At 48.9% G+C, this 21,463-nt stretch overlaps 1 protein-coding gene across 1 annotated transcript; it reads left to right on the forward strand.

Moving 5' to 3' along the window:
* The first annotated feature begins 4,219 nt into the window (after positions 1-4,219).
* On the forward strand, positions 4,220-5,501 carry CDK5R2 (cyclin dependent kinase 5 regulatory subunit 2). Its single transcript, XM_081242765.1, has one exon. It carries the CDS (start codon positions 4,358-4,360, stop codon positions 5,465-5,467), a length of 1,110 nt encoding a protein of 369 aa, XP_081098891.1. The 5' UTR covers positions 4,220-4,357; the 3' UTR covers positions 5,468-5,501.
* The last annotated feature ends 15,962 nt before the right edge of the window (positions 5,502-21,463 follow it).

The following is a 21,463-nucleotide window of genomic DNA, read 5'->3' on the forward strand; positions in this document are numbered from 1 at the left end:
TATATATGTTGAGAAATAAAGCTGGAAGGATTGGGCAGAGAGAACTGTTCACAGGGGGCAACAAAGCGGGGTGAAAGCAGGAGCCAGAGATCTGGGGAGAAAATATCCAGGTATGAGGATGTGGGAGGGCTGGCATCAGTAACCCAGAAGGGAGACCAAGGCTTTATGAAGGAATCAGAGCCTAGGGCAAGGAAAAGGAGCCCCAGGCTCACCCTTGTCCTCCCCTGACCCTTAATCCTGGGCCCTCCAGCCTCTCAGCACTGGTCCCTTTCTCTCCCTGTCCCAGAGCACCACCCCCAACTGTGCTTATCAACCCTATTTTCTGTTCTAAAAAATCTATATTTGGGCTCCTCAATTAAGTCCTCCTAGCAAGGGGCCTGCTGGAAAGGGAAAGGTGTGAGAACATGGGGGTCTCCCTCCTGGCAGCTAGCAGCACCTCCTTTGTCAAGTTCATCTCTTCTCTCTGCTCAGCCCCTTTCTCCACTCCCCACTGTTGCCTGGGGAGGGATTCTACTCCCTCCACTGCCTCCCCACCCCAGCTCCCCTGGGGTAAGGTCCTCCAGAGAGGGAGGGAGGGCTGGTGCATATCCTCTCCCTTTGCACACCTCAGGAGCTGAGACCCTGGGGTGGGAGTACTGAATCAGGGGAGGGGGACAGCAGGATCCGGGCATTCCGATGCCCAGGCTGAGTCTCTACTCTGGCTGTTTTAAGAATCTACATTATCATCACCTCCTTTATAGGGGCCCCCTGGAGACATGGGATGCAATGACCTTGAGTTCTAGGACCTCCGGCCTTGATGTTTACTGGGGGGGGGACCCTGGAACTTGGCCATCTTGGCATCCTGTCCTTTGCCTCACCACCTTTCAGAGGCCCCCTAAAGCTTGAAGGGACCTAGGAAGGTTTATGTTGCTGAGAGCCTGAGCACCCCTCCCCTTCATCTCCTGGGTAGAACTGCAGAAGGGCAGGCCTCACACGGATGCTGTGCACACAAGACTGAGCCCATCAGGCAGAAACAGATCAGGGAGAACCAGGCAGGGCTGGAGCTACAAAGTGAAACACAATCTTAGGGCAGATTTTATTTAGAATCAGAACCATAGAACTGGAAGAGGCTTTAGGAATCATTTTTAAGTTCAATCCCAAGATATTATTTCTTCAATATTCTTTTTTTTTTTTGGTCTGGTAATAAAAATATGTAGAATTCCTGCATTTTGGTATGAAGAAAGGGAGGCCCAGAGAACTGAAATGACTTCCCCAAGTCATACAGTTTATAAGCTGTGGACTAAAACTCCTGCCTCCTAGACTGTGACCTCTCAGAAAAAAAGAAAACAAAAAAGAAAAAAAACAGCCAATGGGCAGAAGAGTCTGAGCAGCATTGCCTGGGGATGTTCCCTTAAAGATGGGCCTCAGGGGAATTCCTTGGCGGTCCACTATCCTTCCATAAAGCCTGCCTTCTCATGACGCCTTTCTGGTCTCACTGTGCTTACCCCTCTTGGCCTCCACCCTGGAGAGATACAACCTCCCTCTCTCCTCCCTTAATTCTGTCAGCATTTTTGGTAAAAGAAACGCCGTCACTCTTTATGGATTTGTTTTTATTATTTTGTCTGCTTGTCCTTTAAAATTCCATCCATATTCATCTCACACATCTTTGACTAGGAACTCAGAGCCCAGCTCTTAACTAAGTTGTTATGTAGCAGTTGCTGCTGGCGGGGGAAGAGGTTAGAAAGACTGATGTTAGAAGGGGCATCAGTTCCCTCCCAATGAGTCCAAAAAAGCTTCTTGGAAGACATGCAATTTCAAGAGCTCGACAAAGGCAGGTTGGTGGTCTGAGGGAGGGTCCTGGCACAGTGATAGGAGCTCAGAGTTTCAAGAGGTATAACCAGACTAGGAAGGTGGTGAGCATGTCAGCCAAAGAGAGAGGGTCTGGGCTTCCCTGGTGGCGCAGTGGTTGAGAGTCCGCCTGCTGATGCAGGGGACACGGGTTCGTGCCCCGGTCCGGTCAGATCCCACATGCCACGGAGCGGCTGGGCCTGTGAGCCATGGCCGCTGAGCCTGCGCGTCCGGAGCCTGTGCTCCGCAGCGGGAGAGGCCACAACAGTGAGAGGCCCACGTACCGCAAAAAAAAAAAAAGAGAGAGGGTCAGAGGCAGTAAGGTCTTTTAAGGTACCTGGTTTGGGGACCCCGAAGCAGAGGAGGGAACTCTCAATTCTAAGAGGACAACAGGAGGTCACTGCTGGGCCTGGAGTGGGGATACCATGGTGGTGACATGTGTGGGTGCTGCATAGACTCTTGTCCTACAAGACACCAACAGTAGGCCTTATGTCAGTGAGGGACTCCTGGGATCAGAGCTGGGAGGACCCACGTGCCATTCAGATCCATGTGCCCGGTATCTCTGCCAGTGCACCTCAGTCACTATGGGGCCTGTCCTTAACTACTGGTGAGCCAACTGTTCTTTGGGTGTCAGATAAAGGCTGACTCAGAAAGCCTTGTAGGAGGAAGTAGGGCCAATTACAGAAGCTGAAAAGAGGGAACATTCTCCTGTAACTGTAGGGAGAATGAGAGGTTGGGCAGGTCAGCTTGAGCTGTGAGAGAATAAAGATCAGATATAAGGGAGCAGGAGAGACCCCACTGAGAAAGTACAGATGGGCGCTGAGTCAGGGAGGGGTACAAGCTGGCCTGTGTATGGTGGTGTACGGTGGTAAAGAGGTGGGGAATCAATACAGCTAGACCACAGGCCCCCACAGGGGCAGGCCTGTGGGACAGCTGAGAAGAGCTGATGCCTCTGATTCTGGAATAGCCTCCCTGGAATGAACTAGGTACACACATGCATATGTACCAGCCCTGACAGCAGTGGATCCCTGGAGCTGTCTTGGTGGTCTCTGAGGAACATGGAGGTGACTCCAGGGCCAATTCTGAGAATTCTGCTGAATCCATAGGCCAAGGCTTCTCTCCCCCATGAAACCCATACCTACCTCCAAGGCCCACTTAAGAAACCAGAAGACCTCCTGTGTTGGGGAGCCAGAGAGCAGGCCAGACTGCCTTCTACAGTCCTACAAGGCAGATAGAACAGCCCAGAACCAGCTGGGCTCAGGAGGTGCAGGTAAGGCCCAGAGAGTACCAAATCCAGGACAAAGGCCTTGTGGGTGCCGAGGAGGGAACAGACAGACCCAGAGAGAAATGGGCAGGATCCAGCCTAATAGAGTGCAGCTGGGAACGGGGACAGCTAGGACCTGAATGGAAGGGAGCATGTAACAGTGAAAACCCGTCTCAGCCTGGACCCAGGCTGGGCTGGAGGTGGGGCCAACGCTCCTGGGCCTCCCTTCTCACAGGAGGCCCATCTGCTATCGGAGCCTGGGCAGACCAATTTCCAGACTTTTCCCAGGGACCCATCATCCACCCAAGTGTGGAATCAGGGGATTTGGGTGGGGGGAGGGGGCAAAGAGCACAAGAGCAGTGGCCCAGGGACCAGAGCTCATGGCCTCTCATCACAGACTCAGCAGCAGAGAATCAGGTCGGCAAACGGTGGCCTCAGGGACGAATCTGAGCGTCTTGCCACCCCCCAGAGTAAGGACCCCTAAGGAGGCGGTTTGTGACCTTCAGGAAGGCCAGGGCCCAGCCAGCACCCTGTCACAGGCAGAACAAGAATGTGCCTGCTGCAGCCCTCCCAGGTGGCCTCGTAGAGGGAATGGAGGGGAGAGCTAAGACGGAATCGACCGACTGCTAGATTGGACGAGCCGATGCAGTGCGACCCAGCTGGGGCCAGGGCCCCTTGATGAAGGCACTCACTGCTCACGCTGCCCCCCAACACATAATCAAAAGGGGGGAGAGGCTGTTCCCATGGCATCTCTGCTATCGCGATCCAGTGCATCAAAACAAGTTGACTCGGGGCCCTAGGACCTGGAGGGCTAGGTGGGAGCAGCCCCCCCGCCCACCCCACCCACCGTCTCTGACCCTGAGGAGGCCCTCGAACCAGCCACCTCCTCCTCCTTACCCCTTTCCAGGGAAGGGAAAGGACCAGAGACAGAGTTGGGGGATGGGCGGGACTTGAGATTGGCATGCGAGATTCTATTGGGCAGCGGAGCTGCCGGTTAGGAGGGCAGCTCAGGCGAGGATTGGCTGCGTGAGGCGGGGCGCGGCGCGGCGAAGACGGGGCCCAAGGGGTGGGGCTGACGCTGCAGCTGGCGCAGCTGAGACTCTGAGCAGCCGGCGCCGAGCAGCCGAGCAGCCACCTTCGACTGCCCGTTCCCGCGCCCGGGCCGGGGCTGGGCCCCCACCGCCGGGTCCCCGGGGGCTGCAGCAGCGGGCAGCGGCGCCGCCCGCGGTTCCCGCCGGGGCCCGGGCGCCGGCCCCGCTCTGCAGGATGGGCACGGTGCTGTCTCTTTCCCCCGCCTCCTCGGCCAAGGGCCGGAGGCCCGGCGGGCTGCCCGAGGAGAAGAAGAAGGCGCCGCCCTCGGGAGACGAGGCGCTGGGGGGATACGGGGCGCCGCCAGTAGGCAAGGGCGGTAAAGGCGAGAGCCGGCTCAAGCGGCCGTCCGTGCTCATCTCGGCCCTCACCTGGAAGCGTCTGGTGGCCGCGTCTGCCAAGAAGAAGAAAGGCAGCAAGAAGGTGACGCCCAAGCCGGCGTCCACCGGCGCCGACTCCCTGGTCCAGCAACGCAACCGCGAGAACCTTCTCCGCAAGGGTCGGGACCCCCCCGACGGCGGCGGCGCCGCCAAGCCCCTGGCGGTGCCCGTGCCCACCGTGCCCGCGGCCGCCGCCACCTGCGAGCCGCCGTCGGGGGGAAGCGCTGTCGCCCCACCTCCAGGCTCCGGCGGAGGAAAACCGCCGCCGCCGCCGCCCCCAGCCCCGCAGGCGGCGCCGCCGGTACCTGGCGGCTCGCCGCGGCGGGTCATCGTGCAGGCGTCTACGGGGGAGCTGCTGCGCTGCCTGGGCGACTTCGTGTGCCGACGCTGCTACCGTCTCAAGGAGCTAAGCCCAGGCGAGCTGGTGGGCTGGTTCCGCGGAGTGGACCGCTCGCTGCTGCTGCAGGGCTGGCAAGACCAGGCCTTCATTACGCCCGCCAACCTGGTGTTCGTGTACCTGCTGTGCCGCGAGTCGCTGCGCGGGGATGAGCTGGCGTCGGCCGCCGAGCTGCAGGCTGCCTTCCTCACCTGCCTCTACCTCGCCTACTCCTACATGGGCAACGAGATCTCCTACCCGCTCAAGCCCTTCCTCGTGGAGCCCGACAAGGAGCGCTTCTGGCAACGCTGCCTGCGCCTCATCCAGCGGCTCAGTCCGCAGATGCTGCGGCTCAACGCCGACCCCCACTTCTTCACGCAGGTCTTCCAAGACCTCAAGAACGAGGGCGAGGCCGCTGCCGGCGCCGGGGGTCCTCCCAGCGGGGGAGCGCCCGCGGCCTCCTCCTCCTCGGCCGCCAGGGACAGCTGCGCGACTGGAGCCAAGCACTGGACTATGAACCTGGACCGCTAGGGATACCCAAGGGCCGCACCCACCCCCCCGCCCCAACCCCTGACACACACTCGGAGCCCCTGGGACCATCAAGCCGCCGCCGCTGTTACCGCCGCTCCGCGCCGTGGCCGGAGGAGGAGCCGCCCCTGTCCCGCAGGGGAAGGTGGAGGCCAGGATGCCAGAGGCCGCGGCGTCTGGATTTGCTGGGCGCAGGGTGGGGGTGGGAGATGAGCGCGGGAGGGGAACCCCTAACCTCACCCTTTCTATCTGTCTGCGCCCCCATCTCTCCAATTCTACCCGGGTCTCCCCCTTCCCTTCTCTGTGTGTCTGTAAGTCCATCTCCCTCGGATTTGTCCATTTCTTCATCTCCTTCCTGTAGTTTCACCTTCCCTCCTTCCTTCATCTTCTGCCTTCCCAACTTCCTCCTTGCCTTTCCATTTTCCATTCCTTGTGTATTTCCGTCTCCATCTTACCCCCTACCTATCTCTCACTGCCCCGTTTCTATTTCTGCACCTGTGTCCCCATCTCCCCTTCTTTTCTTTTTCCTCGCTCCTGGCATGTGTCACCATCTTCCCTCCTGTACGCCTTCCCCCCTCCGCCTGTGTTAGCATTTCTTCCCCCAACTGAGCCCTCGTACTCTGCTCCCCAGACCAAAGGGAATATTAGTTCTTGATTTGGATCGGCTGAGGTACTGCGAGAAACTGCAGCCCCAGGAGCCCAGACAACCACCAGGATGGTCCTTCACCCCACCCCCAACCACCTCTCCCTACTTTTTCCAACGTGTTGCATGCCGGGAGATGGGGGGAGGGGGATGCCAGCTTCAGGAGACTGAGGTTTGGGGAAAAAATGAACCTAGGAGGTCACCCTGGCGGCGGCGGCGGCGCCTCAGGCAAAGGGTGGGAGGAGACAGAAAGCTCTTCTTACTCTGAGGGAGGGGCACACCTCTTCCTTATCCTTAGGTGTTTTTGTTTCCCCCTCCACCCCCACTCCTTTTAATTTATTTGGTTGTTTCCGGAGGGAGGGGGGAGGGGCGGGTTGGGCCGGGAGCTGTCTGAGGTGCTGATATGAGGCCGGACCAGAATTCTCCCGAGAGGGTACCAGGGACTGGGTTGGACCTGGTGCCGTGTCCAAGGTGCCAATGATGCGGGCCGACGGTGCGGGCCGCATTGTCTGTCTGTCCTTCTGTCCGGGAGAGAACTATAAAGCGCTGGAAGCGCCTGCAGATGTTTTTGCGCCAGCCTTTTTTTGGGCCCTGGGAGGGAGGGAACGGGAGTGGAACTGTCACAGGCAGGGCAGGAGGGCCCCCATGGGTCTAGTGCGGAAGGTCGAGTCCCTGAGAACTGCTACTGTCTTCCTTCCCCCTCCCCCCAGTGGCTTCCATTTTACTGAGAGTAAAGTGAGGGAGCCACAGAATGGGGCCTGGTGATGAAGCTGAATCCCTGCGCCCCTGCCCCCACCCCACCCCCGCCTTCATCTTTTCTGACCTACCTACTCATTAATGCCCAGGCCATTTAGGGAATAAGTGATGAGGACGTCAGAAGTTGTTCCCCTTTTACAGAGTGGCTCATTGAAGCAGCACCAGCTAGTTATTGTTTTTTTTTATTTTTTATTTTTTTTATTTTTTATTAGTTTCTGCTTTATAACAAAGTGAATCAGTCATACATATACATCTGTTCCCACATCCCTTCCCTCATGCATCTCCCTCCCTCCCACCCTCCCCATCCCACCCCTCCAGGCGGTCACCAGCTAGTTATTGTTGCTGCTTTTCTCTTCCTCTTCCATCTCTCCCTGCCATTCATCCTGTCAAGAGTCCAGTCAGGCCTAAGTCTGTCTTCACCACTCTCAGGTGGGGCCTGAATGCCACACTTAGCCCCATACGCTTCCGCCCACCCATAGGGCTGCTTCAAGGCTGTTTCAGTCACACGCCCACCCAGGGCAGCTTTGGGAGGTCCAACCCTGTTTGAGATTCAGCCCTGGCCCTTTATCCCCAGGGATGCTAGTACACAGGCAGCCTGGAAGACAGGAGCCATGCTTTGGGGTTGAAAGAAGAAAAATAAGCTATTTGGCCTGAAATTCCTCTTTGGTCTGAAATTCCTCGTTGGTCCCCATTGCCTTCTTAACCACATAGCTAAGCGCCCCATTCGCTATTTCATTGGCCCAAGGAGGCCTGGCTCCATTGGAGCGGTGGCGTCTCTGACCCTGGTCTCCAAGGAGACCTCCGAAGGATTCGGAGAGAGAAGCGGGCGCCACCCGCCAAGAAAAGGTCCTGGTTCGCTGTCCGTGGTACTGACGGGCGCGCTCGGGCTGGGTGAGGGCTTGCAGGGGCAGGAGGATTTGCAGACTCGGCCTCAGTTAGGTTTTCCGGATAATTTGGGAGTAGGGTGTGATCCATTTCTGGTGGCAGGTTACAGGAGTCTGGGCCAAGAACCCAGGAATGCCGGCTTCTACTTGCCCTCCTAGGAGGACAGACCTCAACTCTCCCCCGGCCTCGGCCCAGCGCCCTTTCACCCGCCCTGGAGCCGGAAATCCCCAGTCCAGATTTGTGAATCGAGTTCCCGGGGGGGAGGTGGGGAGAGCTGGCGGAAGGGAAGGCGGGAGCAGCCGCCCATTGGCTGGAATTTGGCGCAGTCAGCGCGGTGCCGTCATCTTTCTAGGTTTGGGAGGAGAGAGGGCGGAGCACTCGGGTCACCCCGGGGCTGTCGCCATAGTAACTAGACTGAGCGGGCGGGGCCACCTTTCCACTCTCTCACCTCTGGCAGGGCGGTTGGGGAGGAAAGCAATCCTGGTCCGCCTTATTTGGAACTAGTTAGCAAGACTATTTGATTGGGATTTCTGTGTTAGAAGAGCCTAATGGGGATGGGAAAGAGACCCGAGAACCTACAGAGACCCCCAAACATCCTGCCCTTGGAGGGAGGGGCCTCTAGATTCTGCCCCTGAATGCATATACTCAACACCCTTCTGCTACTGCTCTCTCGCGCGCGCGCACGCTCACACACGCGCGCGCGCCTCCAAGAACCTGTGGTCTGGCACTTGGAGAGCTAGAATGAGAAAAAAGCCTCAGTGCGCGATGTCAAATTAAATCGCACTTTCCTTGCCATGGCCCAAGGCATGAAACACTGCCGTAATCCGATTAGGGGGTGAGGGACTGGAGGAGGATCAGCATGAATACATGGAAGAATTAGCCTCCTGGGTCAAACTTGGTCAGACTCCTGTTTTATCAGGGAGAAGGCAGTAATAAGGAGGAGGACTCAGAACAGTCTTCTGAGAAGGCAAAGTGAGCAGGGAGTAAATGCAAAAACAGAGTGAAGTGCCTTCTCTTTATTGCCCAGAAGTGAGCCTCTGGGAAAGTGAGTCCAGGCCTAGGAGGGAGGTGGTGAAGAGGGCCCAGAGCTTTAGAGAGGGTCCAGCAGGGATGAGGGAGGGATGGACTGAGGAAAGAATGGAGATGGAGGATAGGAGACAGAAACCCAGCTGGAGCCATGACTCAGCATTTCCCCTCAGCAAAGGGCAGGGGTGACTCTCCCAACACAGGGACAGCAGAGAGGGGAGGGAAGCAGGAAAGCAAATGGGCAGATGAATGGTGATCTGACCATTTGCATGATACATACATTGATATACAACACAGAAGCAGGTACATATGCATTTATACTGATGAAGTTTCATTCAATCATAACATGTACACATCTCCACTTTCCTTCCCTCCCCCACTTCCTGGAACAGAGGACATTCTGTCCTGAGAGCTATGTTTGCCTGTCTCTGGAACCCTGGAATACGTTGGCACTTAACGGGAAGGGAGAAATACCAAAAATCGCAGACGTGTGTGTGTGTGTGTGTGTGTGTGTGTGTGTGTGTGTGGAGTGGTTGTCATGGTAACTGCTTTGCCTGCCAGGCCCGGTGCCCAGCAACCAGAGAATCTGGCAGTAGTATCCAAGGGGACATCCTGTAGCCTCTACCCACTGGGACTCTGCCTCAGGCACCCAGATGGGCATCTCCAGAAGATTTCTACTACAGAGGCTGCCAAAGCAGCCCCTCCGACCATGCCACCATGACCAGGGACATCTGGCAGCCAGGTTTGGGGGCCTGACCTTCTTAATGTGCCCCACTTTAAGTGCTACTCCTGACCCCTTCCTACATCGTAAACAACACTTAGCATGAGTGGCCTCAAGAGAGCGGGAGTTAACACTTTAAAGACCTTTATTAAGACCATTACCTTTCCTTTCAGCACCTTGCCAGACATCCAACAAGAAGGTCATCTATACCCACACACGTTAGGTGTGTAATTGAGGGATAGAAAAATAGTTTTAGTTCAGTGTGATGAAAGATTGGGTATAAGATAGATAAACTGCAGAGCACAGTCTCAGGATTCAAGTTCCTCTGACCTGAGTTTAATACACTGATGAGGTTTTTAGAAGCAGTCTCTCTTTTTCACTTGCAGGCTGGCTGACTGACGTTTTACTCCAGCATTCAACCTTGCTTTTTTTTTCTGGGCATTCAGGTTTAACCTCTTAGTTTCTGGCTTAAATTTCTCCCAATCCAGTTTGGGCCTTCAGGGGGTTTCTTTTCCCCTGGATTCTATTTATTTAGCAATTAGCTGCTCCCAAGTTCTCTTTCTACTTGGCGATACTGCGCACCGTAGTTACTCCCCTTTTACGACTTTCCCCCCACCCCCATTACTTTATACCCCTTAATCATAGTGTCCTATGACTGATATTTAGCTTCAAGCCCATAAAATATAAAATTAGTCTCTCTGTGTGCATTTTTATATATGACAACCTAAAAGGATGGAGGGGTGTTGAACAATGTAAATAGGGAAAGACGTATTTCTTTATAACCTTTCTACATTTTCCTCCTTTTAAAAAGTAATTTACATATTATCCCAGAAAAACACAGAATATCAAGAAAAGCATAAGAAAGAAGAGTAATGATGGAAGGCTTGCCCTACCAGATATTAAAATTTACTATAGAGCTAAGGTAGCTAAAACATAAGGCACTGATACAGGAATAGACATATCAATAGAACAGAATAGATAATCCAAAACTAAACTCTGGCATACGTGGGAATTTAATATATGTTAAAGGCACCATTTCAAATCCACTGGGAAAAGATGGATTAGTCAGTAAATGGTTTTGGAACAACTGGATAGTCATTTATATGAAGAAAAAATTCAATACTTCCTGATTCTTTACCCCCAAATAAGTTCCAAATTGATTAAAAAGACTTAAAGAAAAGAAACTATGAAAGTGTTAGAAGAAGTGGGAAGCAGCCGCATAGCACAGGGAGATCAGCTTGGTGCTTTGTGACCGCCTGGAGGGGTGGGATAGGGAGGGTGGGAGGGAGACGCAAAAGGGAGGGGATATGGGAACATATGTATATGTATAACTGATTAAATTTGTTATAAAGCAAAAAAAAAAAAAAGTGTTAGAAGAGAGAACAATTTGAAAGTATCTGTTAGAAATCTAAATGCACATACTTTTCTACTCTGGAATTCCAGTTTCTGGTATTGACCCTAGAGAAATACTTAAACATATAAAGAGACATGATAACGATTTATTTATTGTATTATTGTTTAGAGAAAGATAAATTGAAATCAACCTAAATATCCACCAGTAGGTTAGAAATTTTAAAAACTTTGATACATTCAAATTACTACATACTACAGTATTCAGTTTAAAAAAGTGGATTGGACTGTATGTATTATACTGACATGAAAGAGCCCCAAAACATGTAGTATCATTAGAAGTTGCATAACAACACACACAGTACAATATCATTTATGCAAAAGCAAAACAAATCAAACTATAATTTGTGTGCGTGTGTGTGTATGGATAATAGAAGCTTAAGAAAGATACACATTACTCTTAAATGACTTCTGGGAAGGAACTGGGATTGATGTTGTCTAGGGAACTTTTGCCTTATCTGTGGTATTTAATTTTTTTACAATAAAAATGTATTAGTATGTTATCTGCATAATTAGAAAATAGTAATTAGTATGTGACAGTAGTCAAATATTAAATAAAAATACTCAAAGAGTACCTGTATTATTATTAGTAGTAGTAGTAGTATTGCATCTTGGGTTGAGTAGAGAACATCTTTTTAGAGATAGAGCTTAAAGAAAAAGATTGATTCATCTGACTCCATTTAAGCTTTTGAATATTAGAGAAATAGAGAAAAAGAACAACCATAAACAAGACAAAAACAAATGACAAGATGAGAGAACATATTTGCAACACAATATATTTTCCATAGAAAATTAGTTAAAACTGTGAAGAGAACTTCACACAAAAATGTAAATAATCAATAAACACATAAAAAGATACTTGATGACTTCACTCTTTTTTTATTTTTATTTTTTGCGGTACGCGGGCCTCTCACTGTCGCGGCCTCTCCCCGTTGCGGAGCACAGGCTCCGGACGCGCAGGCTCAGCGGCCGTGGCTCACGGGCCCAGCCGCTCCACGGCATGTGGGATCCTCCCTGACCGGGGCACGAACCCGTGTGCCCTGCATCGTCGGCAGGCGGACTCTCAACCACTGCGCCACCAGGGAAGCCCTTGGCTTTACTCTTGACCAAAGAAATTCAAGTCAAAACTGTAGTGGGATATTGCATCTCTTATACCAGCAAAGATTATAAAAATGGAAAATCCCAACCATGATAAAAACATGGGGAAATGTGCACTTTCTCACACTGCTGTAGACATATATGTTAGTGGAGTCTTTTTACAGAGCTACTTGGCTATGGATCAAACTGTGGAAGGCAGTAAACTCTTAGTCCCAACCACCACATTCCCAGAAATTTGCCCTGAGGAGATAATTGGGAAAAGACCTGACGCAAGGATACTTATCATAACATTGTTTATAATAATAAAACTTCGGATGCATCAGTAGGAGATTAAGTAAATTGAGACAAATCAATATTCTTTGGGCTATTATGGACCACTAAAAATGATACACTAATCTATATTAAAAATGACCATGACAAAGTGAAAATAGCGGGTTGAAAACAATATAATGTGGTCCCATTTTTGTAAGGAGAGAGAGGTCTTTAAATAGCTGTCCTCTTCCTGTCATTCAGATCTCGATTTAACAGCCACCTCTTCCTGATGAATTCATCTCAGCCTGCCCCACAGTCACCCTTCATCACACACCCCTGATGGATTTCTCCACGACATTTGTCCCCACCTGATAATTTTTTGTTATTTATTTTGTATCCTGTCAATAAAAGGCCTATCTTGTTCATTGCTAGATTCCCTGCACCTGAGTAAGCAGTCACTATAGATATATACTGAATCTGTGTGTGTGTGTATGTGTGTGTGTGTGTGTATGCAGCAACAAACTTTTAGGATGTTTAATAAAATGTTAATGGTTGTTCTCACTAAGTGGTGGCATTTTATTTTATTTTATTTTTTAACGTTTTTATTGGAGTATAACTGCTTTACAATGGTTAGTTTCTGCTTTATAACAAAGTGAATCAGTTATACTTATACCTATATCCCCATATCTCTTCCCTCTTGCGTCTCCCTCCCTCCCACTCTCCCTATCCCACCCTTCTAGCTGGTCACAAAGCACCGAGCTGATCTCCCTGTGCTATGCGGCTGCTTCCCACTAGCTATCAATTTTACATTTGGTAGTGTATATATGTCCATATATACACTATCACTCTTTCACTTTGTCCCAGCTTACCCTTCCCCCTCCCTGTGTCCTCAAGTCCATTCTCTAGTAGGTCTGCGTCTTTATTCCCATCTTGCCCCTAGGTTCTTCATGACCTTTTTTGTTTTTTTAAGATTCCATATATATATGTGTTAGCATACGGTACTTGTTTTTCTCTTTCTGACTTACTTCACTCTGTATGACAGACTCTAGGTCCATCCACCTCAGTGGTGTGATTTTAAATGATCAGCTTTAATTAATGATCTCTTCTTAATTCTTTTCTGAGCTTTTTAGTTAAGTACAATAAATTAAACTATTGTCATTACCTACAAAAAAAGAAGGAAAATTTTAAAGAAAGAAAAAGAGATAAAGAGAAAGAAGAAAAAAAAATGAAAGGAAGGGGGAATTCCCTGGTGGTCCAGTGGTTAGGACTCAGTTCTTTCATTGCTACAGGCTGGGGTTTGATTCCTGGTTGGGGAACTAAAATCCTGCAATCCTGCAAGCTGCGCGGCACAGCCGAAAAGGAAAAAAGTGAGGCTTGGCAGTGAGTGTCTGGAAAAGCTGGAAAGGGAGAAACATATATCTACTGCCCTGCCCTCCTTTCACATGTCTCCAAAGTCTCTTTATTCCCTTCCCTTTCCTCAAGCTATTTCCAAATCCCTAGGATTTGAGAATGTCCCTTGATGGACAAGGGAAGTGAGACACCTATCTATCCCAGCAGGCGTGTGTGTGTGTGTGTGTGTGTGTGTGTACATGCACAGCACACATATAGTACATGCACATGGGCACACACATGTATACACTCTTACAAGGACCAAGACCGTTTAAAGAATACTTCTCTATCTTTTGCATAACTGCCGAAGAAGACCCATTGTCCCTTATTCAAACAATAAAGCTAGGGGAAATTTTCCTCTTCACACTAACTTATTCATATCTTTTCTTTAAACAATGAGAATTAGCACGGTGCCTGACACTTAGTAGATCTCAATAAATGGGAAATGGATAAATGAACTAAAATAGTGACAGTTTCCATGTTTGCCTTTGGTTGTCAATAAGTATACAATTAAATATATATCTTTAGGATACAGCTGTGGTAACCAACTCCTCCCAGATGTTTGCTATTTCTCCTCTCTTTCTGAATGTTCTTGTTTTATGCTGGGCTTGGAGATTGGGATTTGTTTCATTTTTTAATTTTATTTTGGCACTTTTATAGAGTCTTTATTTCATTCTTTAACTTATTTTGGAATTTATTTTTGTATGTGGTGAGAAGTAGAGATATAACTATTTTCCCAAAATGAGTAACAGGTTGCACCAACTTTTGAACAGTCTTGCTTTTCTTCCAGTGAATGCCATCTCTATCTTTTATGAAATTTCCACATATACATGGGTCTGTTTCAAGGCTCTACTGGGTTCCATTGGTCTACTTGACTATAGCTGTGACAAACCACAACTTTAATAACTGTAGCTCTGCAGTATGCGCATTGTCCTTTTGCTAAAACTGCCTTGGCTATTTTTAAATTACATAGTCCAGAAGAACTTTAAAGCCAAACCTGTCAATTTCCATAAAATTCCTTTGGGACTTGGATTGGGACTGTATCACTTTATAGATCAATTTGGACAGGCCTGACATTTTGCAATATTGAGTCATTCCACCCAGGAACATGCTAAGTGTTCCATTTAGTCTGGTTTTCTTTTTTTAAAATTTATTTATTTATTTATTATTTTTATTTTTGGCTGTGTTGGGTCTTCGTTTCTGCGTGAGGGCTTTCTCTAGTTGTGGCAAGTGGGGGCCACTTTTCATCATGGTGCGTGGGCCTCTCACTATCGCGGCCTCTCTTGTTGCGGAGCACAGGCTCCAGACGTGCAGGCTCAGTAGTTGTGGCTCACGGGCCTAGTCACTCCGCGGCATGTGGGATCTTCCCAGACCAGGGCTTGAACCCGTGTCCCCTGCATTAGCAGGCAGATTCTCAACCACTGCGCCACCAGGGAAGCCCCTAGTCTGGTTTTCTTTTATGTTCCTTAGTGAAGATTTATAGTTTTTTGTTTTCATTTAGATATTTCCCATGTTTTTCATTAGGATTACCTGGGAGTATATTTTTATTGCTCTTGTAAATCTGTCATTCCCAATTCTTTTCCTTATTTCTACACAGTTATGGAAAAACCATAATTTTTTTGTGGTAACCTTGTGCGTTAACCTTTTGTGTGTTAACATTAGAATCATTAGTTCTAATTGATTTCCTGTTGAATCTCTTGGATTTTCTAGGTACGCAGTCATATTGTCTGCAAACTAGGACATTGTGACTTTTTCTTTTCCAATATTTGCGTAAAACAGATAACGTTTCTTGTCTTATTGTGTTGACTAGGACCTCCAGTAGAATGTTCAGTGGTAGCAATGATGACAAGGTTAGAAAGGCTAAAGAAGACATCCTTGCCTTGTCCCTGACTTATGGGAATGCTTCTCATATTTCACCAGTTGCTTTTTTATCTTTTAAAACTGAATATTCTGTTTTGTGTATACTGTTATATAGTAAGTCATCTCAAATCATTTTTTGGAAGTTGATAAAACTTTAATCAAAATAATTATCAAATTGTCTGTTCTACGTGAAACACCAGCTGAGCCATGTGGCCTACAAGGTCCTGGGCATGTGCAATTTGGGGATAGAGGATAGGGTGGCTGAATGTCCCTCTGGGACTCCTTTGTTCCCCTGACATTTAAAGGCAGTGTGATGTGATGTACAGAACAAAAGACTAGGAGTCAGAGGTTTGAGTCCCTACTCTATATTTACTAGCTGTTGCTCTAAGACAGTTATTCAACCTCTCTGAATTTCAGTTTTCTCATCTTTCAGATGGAAACAAGAATCTCAGATTTGTGATGTCTTATCAAATGGCTGTAATAAGAATGACAATATTATTTTTGTTGGGGTAACTACCATTGCTGTGGTAGTCAGACTATTAATAAATTTTGACAGAGGGATTAAGGGACCAAGACAAAGTCCAGAATGGAGCCCTAAGCTGCTCTGACCAGCTCTGCTGGCCCCTGAGGCAGTGGGAGCCCTAGAGGTCTGGGCCTCCCATGAGCAATCTGTGACCCGGGTGACATGTGTTTACTCCTTGCTGCCAGGCCTCGGCCCTAGTGGGACCCACGTGCCTCTTTCTGGGATGCCAGCCAGGGGACTTGCTTCAGCTGCTGGTGGTAGATACTTGTGCCAGCCTGGCCCAGCACAGCAGCATTCCTGAGTCTAGGCATCTGGGCCAGGAGACCAGGCCTCTCTTGGGACTCCCCACTCCAGGGATCCCCCTGCCCCAGCAGGGAAGAACAGCTGAACCTGCCTCCTCATCTCACCTGCTTTGTGATGAAGGGTGGAGAAAGGTGCATCTTGGGGGCGCCTTAGGACACTAGGCATGAAGAATCTTCAAACCGTGAGGACATGGAATAGCAGGCATGACATTATGCCAAAGCCTGTACTGACATCCATGCTACAATATGTAGTGGAAATATGCTGAGATTTGCAGCAAATCTGGGCCCTGCTCCTTCCTCACAGTGGGACCTTCAGACTTTTTTCCCCCGTCTGTCATACAGGAATTAAAGAGGCTGTTGTATATGGTGAAATCACATATATGGATGTGCTTTGTAAACTGTAAAGCACAGTATACATATAAGGTGGTCCTGAATCTGGCCCTTAGGCACATGGTTATGGACACGGCCAATGGACAGATGTGTGTACAGGATGGACCCTAGGACTTGTCTCTGTGTGTCAAAGGTAGAAAACCAAGGGGAAAGAGTTGGAGAATTGGGAAGGTGATCATAGGAAAGGAGAATGAAGCCCAGAGGTTACCATCAGAGCCTGGGACCCTTCCCTACTTTCCCCAATCATCTCCCCATCTAGTGTACCCCCAGACTCTCCATGTTGCAGGATGATAAAGGAGAGCCCTGCATGGAGCCTCCCTGACAACTTCTGCTGTGTTGCTAAGCAACTTGGCCTCCTCTTCCAGAAAAAGGAACCCAGGGTCTGGCCTTCCAGCCTCCCTCAGCTACTTCCTCCTCCCCCAACCTCACAGAATCTCAAGGAAGGACCTTCTCCGGCTCATGGAAGGAGAAGTGGGATGCAGTGTTGGGGTATTCGACTGGGGGAGGTGGATTGAGCTCCCAGGGCAGGTCTCTGTTCTGGGCTGGTCAGTGCTGGGGGGATGACATTTGTGGAGCAGTCCTCCAAGCTGGAATCTTTAGGCACATACTCTGCCCTTGTAGCAAACCAACAAGGTGGGTACAATCAGCGTTTCCATTTTATAGATGAGGCCACTGAGGCTCAGAGAGCGTAAGTAGCCTTCTCATTCCTACAGGGAGTAGACAGAGGTTGGGTTTGAATCCATGTCCATCTGGGCTCCCTCTACTCCATCATGCCGTCTGAGATAAATGCAAGGGTCACATTGGCCACAAGACTTCTAAAATGTATTTCTCACTCTATTATTTGTCTGGAACCCAGGTGAGCCCTGGAATTGTGAACCTAGCCTGGGGTTGGGCTGAGATTTGGGGAAATAACCCTGCCACTTCCTGGGCTTCTCAGAATCTCAGAACCTGCTCATTCCTCCATGAGAGATGGTCAAGAGAATAAGGGATGGGGAAGGGAGTGAAAACTGGGCTGCTGGGGTTGAATCACCTTGCTACCATTTAGCAGCACTGTGATTCCAACCAACTTATTTAATATTTTGTGCCTCCATTTTCCTCATCTATAGAATGGGAATAATACTAGACCCAACTCCAAAAGGGTGTGAGGATTAAATGAATGTAACCCTCTTTAAATAGTGCCTGACACATAAGTGTTCAGTAAGTATTAGCCTTTGTTATTACTTCTAGGACACTTTAACTTATAAAGCTCTTTCACATCCTTAGTGGTTCAGAGAACTCACTGCCTCTGAAATCAGACGGGTTCAGGTTCTGCTCTGCCCTTTCTCACCATGTGACTTTAGACTTAACCTCTCGGTGCCTCCGTTTTCTCATCATAAAATCAGGGAAATCATAATGTCTATATCGGAGGATTGTTGTAAGGATTAAATGTGATTTGAGTATTAGTTATGGTAATGTTTGTTGCTGTTAAAAGGAAACCTCCAAATTAAATGTAATAGTCCAATGCATGTGGATGAGTGATTTCTCTCTCTGTGATGGATCCTTTCATAATGGAGCTCTGCCACCTCTAAGGAACTAGTCGTCCTCTAAATCCAGGTGGCAGAAAGGGAATAAGAGAGTATGGAGAAGGCACATCCATTTCCAAATGTTTTGGCCTGGGAGCAACACATACTATCATTTTCATTCATATTCTGTTGGCAAAAACAAGGCACATGGCTCCCACCAAGATGCAAGGGGGGCTGGAAAATTAGTCCCTGGCTGGGCAATCACTTTCCAATGACAACTCCACTACATGAATTGAGGAGCATGCAACTTGGGGTGGGGAGGGGGGTTGAGCTAGCTGTGTCTGTCGCTTTGAGAAAAATATTAGGATATTATTAAATGTGTTATAGAGTGTGAGAAGTATGTTAAGTGCTATTGCTAATATTATTTTTATTTAATCCACATACTAACCATAGGAAATAAGCATTACAATTATCCATATTTTAAAGGAGAAAATGAATTCTCTGAGTGGTGTGGCCATATTCCCAAAGTCACACAGCAGGTAACTAGCTGAGATCCTATCATTTTAAATTTAGTACGTTCTCCAGTTACCCCATAAAGAAATGGAGGATGCACTGAGTATAGGAGGCTGGCCCATGTGGTGGTTGTGGCCACATAACCAGTCAAGAGGCTGGTTCTTGGTGAAGCTCACCAGGTGGGTGACTGGCCTAGAAAAGTAGATGTAGCCATTCAAGATCCTTCCCAGGACACGGGGAGGGCATCTGATTGGGACTGGAGGGGAAGAGGCAGGTGCTTGCTTTGTTTGGGGTTGTTTTCTTTGTTTGTCTAATAATAGAAAACACTGATATGTGTACAAAGGTACTTATATAATCATGTATTGTTTCAACCCTATGAGGTAGGTTCTGTTATTATCATATCCATTTTATGGATGGAGTAATTGAGGCACAAAGAAGTAAAAGTAAATTGCTCGAGGTCACACAGCTAGTAAGTAACAGAGCCAGCCCTTGAACCTAGGATGTCCGGCCCCAGAGCCCTTGCACTTAACCATCGTGCCTTTTGTTTACAAAGAAAGGAAAGGAGGAAATAGCAAAGAAGATCCAGTAGGAGAGAATTCTCGGAAATAGAAAAAGTTACAGTCAGTGGGACATTGGGCCACTTGCCTCAAGACCCACCATCCCAGGAAAGAGGAGGATCAGGGGAAAATCTTGCTGACCAAACTGATGTAGGAATTGCCACCAAAGTCAAGTTGTAGTCAGACCCTCAGCCACACCCTAGAGTACAGTGATCTACTCAAAGGTTATAGGAACACAGTTAGGAAAGTGAAGGCTTGCAAAAGACAGTGGGGCAACAGAACAGTCTGTTTTGTTTTTTTTTAATCAGACAGAGGCACTAACTAACTAAAGACATGCGTAACACAAGTCATCAATACGTCCATTGTAACCTATCATTTTCTGCTATGACTAGACAATTAGATGGAGCACGGCTGCGATGGGTAGGCTGCAGGTCACATCCACATGAAGAAGCTTTCCAGGAAGGCCCAGTGAGGGGGGATCTGGTGTGATGGGTGAGGACTTGAGCTCTGGGGTCACAGGCTGAACCAGTCACTTAACTTCTCCAAGCCTCAGTTTCCTCATCTGAAAGTGGAGGTAACCATCCCCACCTGGCAAGATGTGGCCAAGTCAAAGGAGAGACCACAGGTAAAGCATTAGTATAGGGCAGAGCCTGGCACAGAGTCAGGTTCAATAAATGGTAGGGCACATTTGTATTATCGGCAGGTCTACTTGATGTGAATTATAAAAAAGGTTGAGGAACAAGCTGAAGTTAAGTGCATTTCAAAGACACATTGAAGGGAAAATGAAGGCCAGAAAAGCAGAAGACTGAGAAAAGTACATCACAGTAATGCATTTTGATGTCTGTCTATGGTCACATGGGCTTATGTATGAGAAAATGCTTTGTAAGCCTCGGTGCCCAGGTGATATCATTGTTCTGTGGCTGTGCAGGTCTATGGCGGTGTGTGGGCATGGATGTCCTCACATGGCATGCTAGTTGGACTTCTGATTCCATCTGCAAGTGACGGCAAGTGGAGCTTGGTCACAAGGAGCGCACGTTACTGGAGGACCCACGGGTCTGTGTAACCCTGGGAGGGCGGGGGAGTGAGCCTACAAACACAGTGACCAAGGCCACTTGGGACGATGGAGAAGCCACTCCGAGCACTGGGAAAAGGCCTGGTGAGGAACCAGAAGGCACAGGTCCTAGAACAAGCCCTGAGACTTTGGCCAAGTTTTTTAACATCTTGGGCTTTGGTTTACTCATCCTCCAAGTGGATAAAGCAATCCCTGCCCTATCTTCCTCCATGACCCTGGAGGGGGTCAGTAAAACAATGGATGTGGAAGTGTTTTGTAAACTCTGTAGTGCAAGCACATGGCAAGGCGTGGGGAAGTGAGCCATATTTTCACCAATGACGTGAGTGAAGAGATAGAGAAAAGGCTCAGACCTTCAGGGAATGAGAGAGGGGCTGGATCCTGGATTGGGAGAGAGAAGCAATGCTGGGATCAATATCTTGGAGAGCCAAGGACCAAGAGGCTAAGGGTCAATGAAGACAGGCCTGGATCATAGGAAGCTGAGTGTGGTAAGAGTGTGGCTTCATCAGGGTTTGGGTGGCGTCGAGTCAACCCAAGACCACAGTAAATGGAATCCCAGAATTATCTGAAGGTTAACTAGCAAGTCAGTTGACAATCTGGGACCAGAACCCAGGTTTTCCCATGCCCAGTCCTATATATCAGCTTCCCAAATTGGCTCTTTGGGCAGGAAAGAACAGAGGGGCAAGGTGAGCTTTAAGGATGTGATATCCCAGGTAAGAAGACCCCCTAATCTAACAAGACCTCCCCCAGCTTCCCAGTGATGTCTAAACCCCTCCTTTACCAACTCACTCACAGGACTTCAAGAGTCTCAAGGTTGAAGGTACCTAGTACACCTCCCCTCTCAACCTCCAAGGAAGGGTCTGCTGAACACTCTAGTGACAAAGCACTCCTCATCATGGTCCATAGCAGAAGGTTCTTCACTAGATCAGGTTGACATATTTGTCTCACTGTAGTTTTCTAGCATGGGTCCCAGTACATGCAGCCAGGTGGTCTGCCACAGGACAACTCTTTGAATAACTGAGGACAGCTCCCATGCCTCTTTCCCCACTATGATTTTCCAGACCACATCTCCCATGGTTGGTTTTCCAGCATTGTTCCTCTTC

This window comes from Mesoplodon bidens (genome assembly GCF_964165515.1).
Source record: "Mesoplodon bidens genome assembly, chromosome: 8".
Classification (NCBI taxonomy): domain Eukaryota; kingdom Metazoa; phylum Chordata; class Mammalia; order Artiodactyla; family Ziphiidae; genus Mesoplodon; species Mesoplodon bidens.

Bases quoted from the DNA above. Each gene is read 5' to 3' on its own strand.
- CDK5R2 (XM_081242765.1), top strand. From the start codon at position 4,358: ATGGGCACGGTGCTGTCTCTTTCCCCCGCCTCCTCGGCCAAGGGCCGG.